A 13435-nucleotide genomic window follows, 5' to 3' on the forward strand; every position below is an offset into this window, starting at 1 on the left:
ACAAATTAACAAAACATTGTAAACCAACTGTACTTCAATTAAAAAAAAAAAGGTATACAAATTCCCAGAGGGATACCTTATAAAACCGAATGCATCTCATTCTATTAAATACAGCGAACTTTATTCCAGGAATGGACATGAGTTTTCATCCCCTCTGTCCCCTCTCCTCTCTCCTTCCGCCAGACCTGGCATTAGGGCTGCAGCAGCAGAGGGAGAAGGAAGGAACATCGAATCCCGGACGCTGGCCTCTGGGTGCCCCGTGTGGCAGCCACCCACACTGTGCGACGGCTCTTCGAGTCCCCGTGTCCTTGCAGGTGTCCCGATGACAGGCCTCCTTCCCCTTGCTCTGCTTGCCCCCTTACGTGCCAGCCAACTGCAGAAACCTGGGGGGCTGTGTTTCCATCTGACCTGCTGAGCGACTGGAGCAGACTGGGGGGTGGCGTGGATCGGTGTGATAGCCGGGATCAGAGCTCAGGATTGTGGCTAGATCCTGATGCTGGAGCTCAGAGGGCAAAAGCTGGCAGCTCTCAGACCTTACAAAAATGGAAAGAGCCGCTTTTTCACAATATAGAGGACTGTAGCAAGAAAGAGGGCCAGGGCAAGGAAGATGAGAAGCTTGTCCGTCAGCTCTCGGCGATTATACTTTGTGATGAGCTTCCGTCCCAACTGGATGGTCCCCGACATGGACTTAAATTCTTCGTTTGCATCCAGGATAGTCCGGGAAGAATTAACTGAAACAAAGGAGGAAGGAAGCCTGACTCAGAAACTGCACAGCACCAAATCCAAAGACTCTGCTCTGCTGGCTGGGTCCCCAGTAAATAACACCGCACTCAGAAGCAAGTTCTTCTGAGCCAGAGCAGAGGATGTGAACAGAGGCCATACAGAGGAGCATGGAACAGGACAGAGCAAGGGCAGGCACTTCCTTGGGTCCCGTCCAGCTCAGAGAGGGATGTGGTTTGTTGACATTCAATGTCAGGGGCCATAAGTAGCAGTCCTTCCAACGTGGACATCATCAGGGCAAAGGGCAGAGGACGGTTCCTCTCCTCACTCCGCTTTCTGAAGGAAGCAGGCGCTGCTAAGAACTGCCGGCCACAAAACTAAGACGGTGACTGGGGACAGGCACTGTGAGGTCCCCGTGGGGGCAGGGCTGGGAGGCAGGACCTCCCCCCGCAAGGTGCACTCCGCCAGGATGCCTGCTGGTCACACCTACTCTTTGAGGGACAGTGGAAGGGCAAGGTGTCCTGCACTCTGTCACAAGCCCTACACACGCCAGTCCTCCAGTCCTGGGACACTGGCTGTAGCTTTAAACGTGTGACACCTGTGCTCCAGCCCCTGCGTGAAACCTAGGAGGAGGCACGTGTCCCTTCAGGCTCACTTCACCCAGGTATCAAATTAACTCCTGAGTGTGGGTTTCTGGGCCTGACACTCGGGGAAGAAGGTTTACGTGGTAAGATTCTCCTACAAAGCACAATAAGGCATCAGAACATCCAAAGGATGAAACATGTTAAAAGAGAAGGCAAAGTGGGAAGGAGAGTCTGTGAAATGTTTCCATTCGTGTAAGAAAGAAGGGGATAAGTAATATTTACTTTGCTTGCGCTATACATGATTGCATAAGGATACGAAAGAAACTGGTAACAGCCTCTGGGGAGCAGACCTGGAGGCTGGGGGCCAGGGGGGTGTCAGAGGGAGAGCTGTCTTTCTGTTTCCCCCCGAGACCGTCCAGGGCTGTGCAGCCTGGTGTGACGGCCGCTAGATACACATGGCACCTGCGTGTATAAAATGGGTCCCAATCCAAACTGCGATGTCTCCACGGATAAAATACCCACATGATTTCAAAGATTTAGGGAAAAAAGGGAAATGTAAAGTAGTTCAGTAATTTTCAATATGAATTGCATGAGGAAATGGTAAAAAATATATTATTACAATTAACTTCATATATTTGTTTTTACTTTTTTGAATATGCCTAATGGAAAATTTAAAGTTACCATATGTGAAAAAATATATAATTAAAAAAAATTAAGTTACCATATGTGGCTCACATTGTTTGTATTGGACAGGGCTGGCCTGGAGGTTTTTGCCTTAGCCATGTAATTTACATTACTGTTCCACAAAATACAAGTTAATAAGCAAATAAAAGAAATTATCAGAGGAAACAGAGCAGCGTTTTGAAAAACACAGATAAGGAGTAAAAACAAAGACTCTATACACAAAAATCCCTCTCGGCCCTTTCTCCATGCCTGCTGCCGTTTCAGAAACCAAAGAAAGAACCTGTTAAATAAAAACCTAATAGGCCTTTTCTTTTAAAACTTTCTTTATAGAGAATTTTAACCATCAAAAAAGTAGGTAGAATAGTGTCATGAAATGCCATGTCCCATCACTCATACCCAAGAACCATCAACTCCCTGGCAATCCTGCCCCCTCCACCCCCGACCCCCAAAAGTCCTATGATTTTGCAGCAATTTCCACACATCATATCCCTAATACTCTTTTTTTTTAAAAACTCTTTTCCTAATAGGCTTTTAAATCAAGCTGAATTTGTGAGCCATAAGGAAAGGGTTAAGAACTGCATTCTGAGGAGAGAGAGTGTAGCTTAAGTGGTAGAGCATATGCTTAGTATGCACAAGGTCCTGGGTTCAATCCCCAGTACTGCCTCTAAAAATGAATAAATAAGCCTATCGCCACCCCCCACCAAAACCATAAAATAAATCAGTAAGTAAAATCACCTAGAAAATGTAAAGAAAAGTAAGTTAGAAAAAATAAAAGAACTGCATTCTTTTCTCAACAACTGTCTCTCCTACAAAATACGCCCCGAGAACAACCCTAAGCACCCCGACAGCCACAGACATACGGTCTGTTCTGATGCGTGTGCTGGGGAAGGGCGTCCTGTCACTCACAGCAGAGCAGAAAAGCCCTGATCCCAAGGGCAGGCTGGCTCCTCCCTCTCATCTTCCCCAAGGCCTCTCCCAGGCTCGGGCTGCACTCCCCAGTGCACACTCAGAGGAGGTGACCAGCTGGTCCTGAGCCTAAATGCCCAGATAAGTTTCAAATACAGGGAGTGACCTTGGGGACAAGCTGCTTGCTTTCCTTTTGGTTCTGTTTGAATAGCGCACTGGAAAAAAAAAAAGGTTCAAGATTACAGATAATTTTTAGGGGTGATAATGGTACTGTGGTTTGGTTTTGTTTGTTTTTTGTTTCCAGTGTCTCTTATCTTTTAGAGAGACATACTGAAATAGTTATGGATGACGTCTGAGATTTGCTTCAAGTAGTCCAGATGGGGGCACAGTGAGGACAGAGTGAAACAAGACTGGCCGTGAGCTGACAATTTTTAACGCTGGGTGATGGGTCCATGGGACTCATGTACCACGGTCTCCATCTCCGTGTGAAATCTTCCAAAAGTGTTTCAAGGAGTAAATCTCTCTTCCTCTGTTTTCCCAAACAGAAGATCCTGGACAGAGCAGATTCTCTTCTGCATTGCAAGGGAGACATCATGGAAAAGCCACTGGAGAGAACCAGACGGTCTCAAGATGCCTCTTCTGTGGCCTCTGACTGTATCTTTTAAAAGGAGCTCACAGTAAAAATAGCACTCAGGAGTACCGCAGTAAGCGGAGGTCCTAGCCGGCAGCCAGCACACTGACCCTCATTCCGGACAATGGTTCCCAAACCTGCCTGGCCACGGGCATCCCCAGAGCCCTTGATGAGAAACAGGCTCCCCGGCCCCTCCCCTAGCCTTGCGGGTACCCACTCTCCAGGAGAGGGCCCGGGGGATGGGGGGGTCTCTGCTTTTCCCATGAGCCCGTGCGAGTGCCTCTGCTGGGGAACACAGTTTGATGGGGGGTGGGTATGGATCTTGTAGCACAACTATAAAAACCAAAAAGAGAAATAGGAGCAGTGTATCCCACCCTGGGGAAGGCCACAGTGTCAAAGGAGTGAGAAGCCACACAAACCAGTAAGCCTGGGGGCAGGGTGGGGGCAGAGGCGGAGGAGCCCAGGGTGCCGGTGCCGGTGCCAGTGCCGGTGCCGGTGCCGGTGCCGGGGCCAGGGCTCCGCTGACGGGGCCAGGGCTCCGGGAGCAGCTTCCTGCCACAGGCCCGGCCTTACCCAGCGTCTGCATGGCTTCCTCGCTCTGCTGGACCTGCTGGGACATCATCCTGCTGATCCCCATGAGGCTCTCTGTGATGGCACTGGACGTCTGGGCCAGGCTCTCTTTGGCGGTTTTCCTACAAGTCCAGAGTGGGAGAAGGAATGTCAACAAAAGCCTGGCTTGCAAGAAAGCCCCAGATTCACATGAGATCCCATTTTCTAATCTATCGAATTAGTACAGATTTTGAAAAAGATCACGGTCAGTGGGGGGAAGGCTGTGCCCAGAGCACGCCGCTGTGGGCTGCTGGTGGGGACAGAAAGCGGGGCTGCCTTCTGGGGGCGATCTGGCGATATGTGCTAGGAGCCTTAGGAATGTTCACGACTGAGACCCAGAAATCTCACCCCTGGAAATCTCTCCAAAGGAAACATCCAGAATGCGGATAAAGCCTTATGTCCTAACACGTGCCCTGGTGTGTTATTTACAATACTGACAAATGACATATAAACACACAAACAACAGACTAGTTAATACAAGAGAACACTATGTACTGTTAAAATTTTGTTTAAAGAGTTTTTGTTTGTTTTTTTTTAAACAGGCAAGTCTTTGTGCTGTAATACTAAGTGAGGAAGAGTGGGAGACCAAATTTTATGTGTGGTATGGTATTGACTTTATAAAAAATATGGAGGGAAAAATAATGGGAGGAAGCAATGTAACATAATGTCGGTGGCTAGCACAGTTACGACCTACTTTCACTTTGTAATTTGTATTTTTCTTTATTCTACCAATTCATTACAAATAAGCGAGCATTTTTTTCATACTTAAAAATATTACTTATATAATAGAATTAAATGCCAATTTTATGCTGAAAACAAGAGAGGGTTCACTACAGGGGGGTTCGCGCCTTGCCAGCTGCGGTCCATTCTGTCACCACCCAGAGAGACAAAAAGACGGATACCTTTGCCTGAAGAGGTCCCCTCCCTGGAGCAGTTCTGCTTTCTCTAGGTTGTCAATGGCAATTTTGCAAGTGAGATTAGCCTTCCTCCATGAGGTCTGATTGCTGGAATCAGAAAGGTCGTGTGTCAGTTTCTGTTGACATCATCAGGCTGTCAGTCAGTTCAAGTCACAGTAGTTCTTCCTTCCAGCAAGGGAGTGGTGGGGAAGGCCACCCAGGTGTGGCCCACAGAGCCCAGCCCCACCTCCCGCCACCCCTTCCCCTTGGTTGCCCCGGCAACTGCTCCAGCTCAGGCCTCCGGAACCTCTCATCTGGACCCTGGAGGCTGCCCCTGGGACGTTCTCCTGCAGCTCAGAACTGTCTCTGTCCCCCCAGGGCAGCCCGAGGGAGCAGTCTGGCCACAGCACGCCTCTGTTTACAGCCCCACAATGGCTCCAGACTCGGGCAACATCCACACTCCCCAGCTGGACACACGAGGCCCCGTTCCAGTTCCTCCCTACACGTCACTGCTCTGCCTCGGGTACTGCCTGGTTCAGTCCTCGAGAACCATGCCTTGTTCATCTCTGTATCACCAGACGCAGAACGACAGCCACTGACCCGTCAGCTGCTCAAATCAATATACGTAGTAGGAAGTAGAAAAATCATTAAAAGACAGTCTTCTTCAACATTTCTTCAAGATTTGCTGTTCTTTACAAACCACAGCCCAATTACGGACAACACGAACATACGGTATTAGCATGGCCCAGTCTGACATGACTTGTTCACTCTCTTTACCTGAGCTCCCTTGCGAGAAACAACTCAAATTTGGTGAAATTTGGAGATCTCAGGAGGTAAGAGTGTGTGGACAGACTATAAAAAAGTGAACTGGGCCCCTCAGAGAATCAAACTCATACTCTAGAACTCTTCTGCAGCTGGCTCAAATCAACTGAGCCAACCCCCAGAATATTTAAGAAGGCAAACGAGGGGACATGAACTGGCAGAGTGGTCCTGAACAGCACCTCTGCGTTCAAAGTGTTCAGGTGAGCTCTCTGATGCCTGACCAGCGTCTGCCACGCCGTCCCACGCCTGGTATTTTAAAAGAATCAATTACATTTTCGATCTGTTTGCAAGGGGCTTCTGCTGGGCCCTGCAATGCAGAGATGAACGAGCCACAGTGCCTGCCCTCAAGGGGCTCACATTCACTGGGGAGAAAGCCAAGCAAAGAGATATTTACCGTATAGTGTGATGAGCCCGATAACCCAGCACGGTACTGTTTCAACGCACAACTGGCAAAGTACTAATTTACTGCTTTCTCTCCTCTATCCAGGGATTCCACACCATGAAGGCCACTCTCAACTTTAAACCCATGCTGAGCTGATTTTGTTGGTGTCACTGGCTAGACGCTATACAAGGGGTCCCCTTTACTCAGTGTGTATAATCTGAGTCTCCACGGTGGTCTCGGGAAACAAAAGCCATCGTAACACAAAGTTATCACTCTTGAGCCAAACACGTTACCGTTGACGCTGGTCCCGCTCACCACTCACACATCCTTCCCTACTCACACAAGCCTCCACCACGCCCCTGTCTGTGTCAGTCCCTTTCCTCCTGACCTCTGGGTGTTATAAACACAGCTGCCACAGGGGAGGGTGATGCTGGAGAAGTACTCAAATCAGAAGCAGTTAGACCGACTGACAAAGATGGAGAGAAAACCTTTGAGGATGTGACACACTAGCGACTTCAAAAGAGAATGATCTGGCTACCAGGTGACTGGGAAAGCTGATGGGGCCCTCAAATATTTTTGCAAGTATCAACCTTCTTTATGATTATGGTGCAAACATCAAATGTGAAGGATCAGGTACGGTTTCATGCTGTCAGACAATTTTGTTGAGAAGTCCCCCAATTCAACAACAGGAAATAACACATACTTCTAATTAAGTCATCAGGGGTTAGTATACTTGCAATGGAAACCTCCATTTTGTTTAACATAAGCTTATTTGCGTTTTTTTGTTCACTGTTAAAGATGAAGCCCCATTCAGAACTTTCTAAATGTTGGTCCATTTTAAGTAGGTTCACTTTCAGTGGACTTTTTCTGGTATCAGTTCTCCTTAGATTCAAAAAGACCTTGTATTACAAAAGCAATCATGTTTTTGCTTTTTAAAACATAAAATACAGAATGTTAAATATGCTTTTGTAAACTATGCACAGGTCCACCCACCCAGCAGCCCCCGCTTGCCTGCTGGCTTTGAGAATTACATTCAGTAAACGACACAATCAAGTCGGTAAGTCAGGCTTACTGGGCAAACCCAGGCACAAGCCGCGCAGGGAGCAGGTGGCCCAGCCGAGGTCACTGGCAGGAGGCCAGGCCCCCCCTACCTGAGCATCTGCTTTTTGTGATTCTCCACTTCCTGGAGCAGCGCTTGCTTCTCTGACTCTTTGTCTTGCTCTTTAGCCGACTGCTCGAGCTCCTTTGGAGGGAAAACAGCTCTCAGTTAAAATGACTTTAAAAGCCAATACAAAAATTGGAGAGCACTTCTATTTCTAGCAAAGTCATACAGTAGCACTTGAAAACCCTTCTAGAACAGAACACTTAGGAATGCCACGTCACACGTAACAAACATCCTTTTACACAGATAGCTGAGTCTGCAGGAAAGGAAGGACCATCCCCAGGGCCACACAACGAGAAGCAAGCTAAGAGCTGAGGGGTCTTCCCGGGCATGGTGCGAGGCTGCCCTGGGGCAGGAGACGCCCTCCTGCAACCTAGGGCGTGCCTGGAATGCAAAGGGAAAAAACACGACTAAATAGGAGCTCACTGATCGTACCCTTGGATATGATGGAAACATCCAACTGCTAGCGGTTTCTAAACGCTCACCCTCCATCTCTGCACACATCTCACTGTAGACGGGTAACAATTAGAACTTTAGAGTCCATGCAGGGAGGGAAAGATGAAGCCTTGGCCACATGAGGCTGGGAACAGCAACTGAGAACACCGCAAAGCCAGGGCCACAAAGGGACACAGCCTCAGTGAGAAGATGAAGTAGCAGAGCGTCTGTCAAGCAGCACAGAGAAGACGTGGAAGCCTGTCTTTTTTTGCTGTGGGTACGTGTGGCCAGAGCATATAAAATATCTCCCCTGAGAATACACAACCACGGAGCTGCCCTCACACCGATCTGGGGCTCAAATTCACCCTCCTTGAGGGGTTCAAGAACCTCTACGAGGAGAAATGAACACAAAAAGTGCTCCCAGAGTTGCAGTCATCCCAGGAGACCTTGTAACAGCAAGTGAAAAACCTCTGAAGAGACGTGCCTCCCACCGAGGCCGCACAAAAGGCCCGAAGAGTGCTCAGAGCCCAACACGTCCCAACACCAGGACGCAAACCGGCCACCACGGTGAGGGGCAGTGGACCTAACCAGCAGCAGTCTGAGATGCGCCCCTCCAAGAACTTCAGAAAACAGAACTATCCGACAGACTATAGCTAAGGATGTACACCTCAATTCTCATGTCATATATATTTTTAAAATTGAAGTATAGCTCATTTACAATATTGTGTTAGTTTCAGGTGAACAGTGAAGTGATTCAGTTATACATACATATATATATATATTTCTAATTCTTTTCCATTACGGGTTATTATAAGATATTGAATATAGTTCCCTGTGCTCTACAGTAAATCCTTGCTGTTTGTCTATGTTATATAGAGGGGTGTGTATCTCTTAATCCCATACTCCGAATTTATCTTTCCCCTCCCTCTCCCCCTTCATAACCATAAGTTTTTTTTTCCTATGTCTGTGAGTCTGTTTCTGTTTGTAAATAAGGTCACTTACATTATTTTTCAGATTTCACACATAAGTGGTATCATTCATATGTTATTTGTCTTTCTCTGGTCATGACATATTTTTTGTTTTCAGATCAAAACAAGTTCCAGTTTTAATCAAACTATTGGTGAAAAGACATACACTATTAGCTCACTTACATACTAATTTACTTATTTACATGCGTGTTTTTGTACTAATTTGTACACGATGGTCTGGAACAAGCATCTGTATCCACCATCTCACTAGCTCACAGGTGACTTCTAACTGACGGCCAGAAAATTGCTCGGATTCTCAGAATGTGAGCTGGGAAGGTTTTGCAAATGCGGTAAGTTAATGATTTGTTTAAAATCTAGGTTCCTTGATGGAATCTAAACTCTGTGAAAGCAGGACTGTATCTAGTGTTCACTATGTATACCCCGTGTGCCTGGCACGTACTGGGCACCGATCACGGAATGGAAGAATGGACGTACAGGAAGAAGGGAGGGAGGCAGGGAGGGAGAAATGTACAGGCTCCCCATGAGAGGAGGCTTGGAAGTTCTGTCACAGAGAACCGGAGAGAGTTCTAGGAGAAAACAAAGGGGGTAAAGTAGTTCTCAAATTCCAGTTTGAGAACCATATACAAAGACATTCACACAAATACTTACACATTGTTAATGTCCAACATTTACTATGTTAAGAATGTCATCTTCTGAGGCTATGAAGCCAATTCACCTAGTATCACACAATCTTGCTGCTAATACACAAAGAAGACATTCATGGAAGAGCTAAGAACATCAAGCAAATAGAAATCTTGTATACGTTTCCAGGTATAAACATTTAGGAGCTGCAGATTAAACTGGGATGGGGTTATTCATTCATTGATCATGTGTATAATAGGGCCTTACTAGGTGCCAGGGACACACTGGTGCTTGAAGAGCTGATGAAGCAGAGAGGGACATAATAAATACATACATGTATTGCTGGGGTTCAGAAAATAAACACTGGGTGAGCGCACAGAAACTTAACAAGAAAATACTTCTACTTAAGGTGGAGGGTGTGGTTGGAGAACTGAAGCCACTGAGTTGAAGAAAGGTTTTTTAAGGAACAAATTTGCTTTAAAAAGCAAAAAAACAGTCCAAATAAATTCCCTTTGATAGAAAACTGGCTAAACAAATTATGGCTATGAAAAAAGAATGAGGAGACTTCCTCACACTGATATGAAAAGATTTCTAATACACACTGTTAAGTTTTTTTTAAAAAAAAGCAGTGTTTTAGTCTGTTACCTTTTAGATGAGAAAAGGAAAGAAATAAGAAAATATATTTGTCTTGTTTAGTATCTGAGTAGAGAAACGATGGAAAACTACATAGGTAACAAATAAAAGCGGTTACCTGTTTGGAAGAGGGGAACAGAGAACAAACATGAGATCAGCTAGGTTCAGTGACACCGCTGAAACCCTGAAGTGTACTCCTCTGATAAAAACTGCACGTTGCCAAAATTGCCCTTGAAAATCCCTTAGGAAGTTAACACACAGGATGCAGACATACTGTTTCTCATGGTCCAAACTGCCAGTTTTGCAACCAGCTTTGGAACAGACTGTTTTCTTATGTTAAGCAGCAACAGAGTTGTTGGCTGGCATTTGGGGCCATGTCATACAAAAAGCACAAGTCTTCAAATCCGAGGACCACACACAGTGAGACCAGGTGCCCCAAGACCCACAGGTGAACAGAGCCATGCCACCCACCCTGCCCTCACTCAGGGCACGGCACAGAAACACGTATGCTATTCAAACAGCTACTTTTCTCACTCTATTGTTTTTTGGAGACAGTACATATACCCTAGTCGAATTCAGGACTGTTACATATGCATATAATGTGACTGGAGACTACAGAAACAGAGAGGAGGACGCTGGGCTGATTGACAGCAGGAAAAATCCCAGGAGACCCCGGAAATGGATTGAGGTGAATGGGATGGAGAGACTGGTATAGAACAGAAAGTAATTCAAGTGACCTCAGTTTTCAAGTTGAAAACTTCCAAGGACAACGGTGTCCCTACCATCCACTTGTTAACACAGCTGGCAGTGCTCTGCATTCAAAGTTTCTCACTTCTACCTGGGATAGCAGGTTAGCAGTAGTTACCTCCACTGTCTAAACATTTACCACTCCCCTGTCTGAACATTCACTGAAGAACCAGGACAGCTCGCAAGCAGAGGTCAGTCCCAGGACCGAGTCCTGTTCATCGTTACCCACTCTCAGCATCTCAGCTCTGCAGATACTCACCTGGATTCTGTGCCTCAACTGTTGAAACTTCTCTTTCACTTTAGTATTCAGCTCAGTAAGTGCACTTAACGGTCCTGAACAATCTCGAATATCCTAGGAGACATTGAAGAGGTGAGGGGGCCTTTCTCAAGACAATGAAATAAAATGATGCCACCTGTGCAGTGAGAGGCAGTGCGGCCTACTGACTGTAATTCATCCTGATCTTTGCTGTTTACCTCTGCAACACAAGCAAAAACATGGTAATTTACATTTTCCCCATCCCTCTTTAGATTAATTCTGAGCAAGTAATATAAAAGCAAAGACAGAAACACAGCTCTCTCTTGACTTCTTAGTTTCTGGAGTTTAACAAAATGCCACCGAGCCATTCTGAAGACTTACAGGGGCTTGTACGTCTGACAAGAATGAACATCCAAGAGGTGGATGATCTTCCCAACACAAAAATCAGGGTGCTAAATCCCTGGCATCATATGACAAGATTAACTTCTTCAACTCAATCTAATTTTACAAACCGTCTTTTATAAATCACACAGTTTGCAGACATGGTCAAAGGCAGAGTCGGAATTTGTTTCTGAACATTCAGAATTACCGAGGCCAGGTTTCAAAGCAGGCCATGGAGCCAGATTATGTGGATTCAAATTCTGGTTGCAACACTTTATTAGCTGTGTAACCTTGAAAAAGTTACTTGAGTTCTCTGTGCCTGTTTCCTCATCACACCATTACCTACTTCACAGACCAGGATGTATTTAAAGGGCTTAATAGAGGAGCTGGAACACGGTGAGAGTGCACTAAATCTAGCTATCATGAGAACCCAAATGTTACAGAGTGCAAAAAGAGGCTTAAGCAACTTTGATTATATGAAAAGGCAATTTCATTTGTATAAATCCTAAATTCATTTTTCCAGAATTGGCCCAGATGTGTTATAGCTTATACATGGGAAACGTGAGGTTCAAGCAGTTTAAATGTTTGCATCAAGTTCCCTCACTTGTCTGGATTATTCATCAAATCACACGTCCTTGCACCATGTAACAAACTATTAGTTTACATCTGTTTTCCGTGGAAAGCTTTACTTTCCTTCACTTTTTACCACAGCTAGTTGCAAACTGAGTTTACATCTAATGTTTAGTAGCATTTGTTAAAAATGGAAAGGATCTGCCTAAAATGATTTGTTTAAAACTCCTAGGTTTTTTGTTTTGTGTTTTTTGATTTTTTTCTAAACTCAAGGAATCATTTACATTCCTAACTTTTGCCTATGCCAACGGGTCTACTGCTCTATTACCTCCTACCCTTAAATGGCTTACGGCAAAGGACATAATTACCCAATCTGTTAAACGAAGGAGCAGACTCTTAAGTTTTTTCTCTAGGTTGACTTTCCCTGTCCGGGTCCCAGTTTTGCCATTATCTGCCTTCTGGTCCACGCCTTGGCACTTAACTCGATTTCTTCATTTACAAAATCATAACTACGGTCAGGTGACGTTCATTTCACCCGGCGCTACCCGTGCCAGGTGGCCTTTGGTGCCACGGGGCATCTGCTCCAAGGAGCGGGCCAACAGGGGGCGGGGCTCATGGCCTCCAGAATGCTACCAAGTGATGGAGAGGACGGTGTCAGGAGGCGGGGCCCAGCAGGGTGGCAGGTGTGTCGTGAGGCGGTCGGGGGCGGGGAGAGCCGACGCCAGGGGTGGGTGGGGTAGGGACCAAGCGGAGCCCTAAAGGGGAAGCGTGGTCAGAGGCGGGGGTGGGGGGTGTCTCGGAAGAGGGCGAACCAAAGTCAGCGAGATGGATCAGGGCCAAGGGGATGGGACCAAAGCGGGTCGGTAAGGGGGTAACCGGCCATGGGGCGGGGCCAGCGACCTCGGAGACTAGACCAAGCGGGGAAAGCTCGCAAGTGAGGCCGCAGAGCTCAAGCTGGCAGAGCTTGGGTTTAAGGCTGCTGGACCCCGGCGGGGGTCCCGGGAATTAGTACCTGGATAAGCGCCTTCACCTCCAGGTCGAATTTGACAATCTCCTGGTTGCAGATCCGGACGTGGACATCCTGGGGAGCTGCCATGTTGGGGTTGCCGGCTACGGGCAGCCGCGGTGGCCAAGTTCCAACGCGTTTTCGCACCGCCTTCTCCCGGCCGGATCTCGCGGCAGCGCCCCCTAGAGCCCGGCCCGCGGCGAGCGGGGGCGCGGGCGCCGCGCCACGGGGACTTTCCCTGACACGTGGGAGAAATCGGTCCGCCTCTCAGTGTGGACCTAGTAAGACCGAAAGGGAGAGAGGAAGGAATTATAAAGAACGGTTTAGCAGTGGCCTCTCCCCATCTTCCGCCTATCAGCCAGTCTAGTGACTGCATATTTTTTGCAGAGAAGGGAGGGGGA

At 47.0% G+C, this 13435-nt stretch overlaps 1 protein-coding gene across 1 annotated transcript; it reads right to left on the reverse strand.

Annotated features, from left to right (window-relative positions):
* Window positions 1-99: 99 nt before the first annotated feature.
* BNIP1 (BCL2 interacting protein 1) lies at window positions 100-13199 on the reverse strand. Its single transcript, XM_010972270.3, has 6 exons — window positions 13041-13199; window positions 11081-11173; window positions 7386-7477; window positions 5037-5138; window positions 4099-4217; window positions 100-731 (listed from the first exon to the last, which is right to left on the reverse strand). Exons 1-6 carry the CDS (start codon window positions 13122-13124, stop codon window positions 535-537), a joined length of 687 nt encoding a protein of 228 aa, XP_010970572.3. The 5' UTR covers window positions 13125-13199; the 3' UTR covers window positions 100-534.
* Between the last annotated feature and the right edge of the window lie 236 nt (window positions 13200-13435).

Source organism: Camelus bactrianus, chromosome 22 (assembly GCF_048773025.1).
Source record: "Camelus bactrianus isolate YW-2024 breed Bactrian camel chromosome 22, ASM4877302v1, whole genome shotgun sequence".
NCBI classification, from domain to species: domain Eukaryota; kingdom Metazoa; phylum Chordata; class Mammalia; order Artiodactyla; family Camelidae; genus Camelus; species Camelus bactrianus.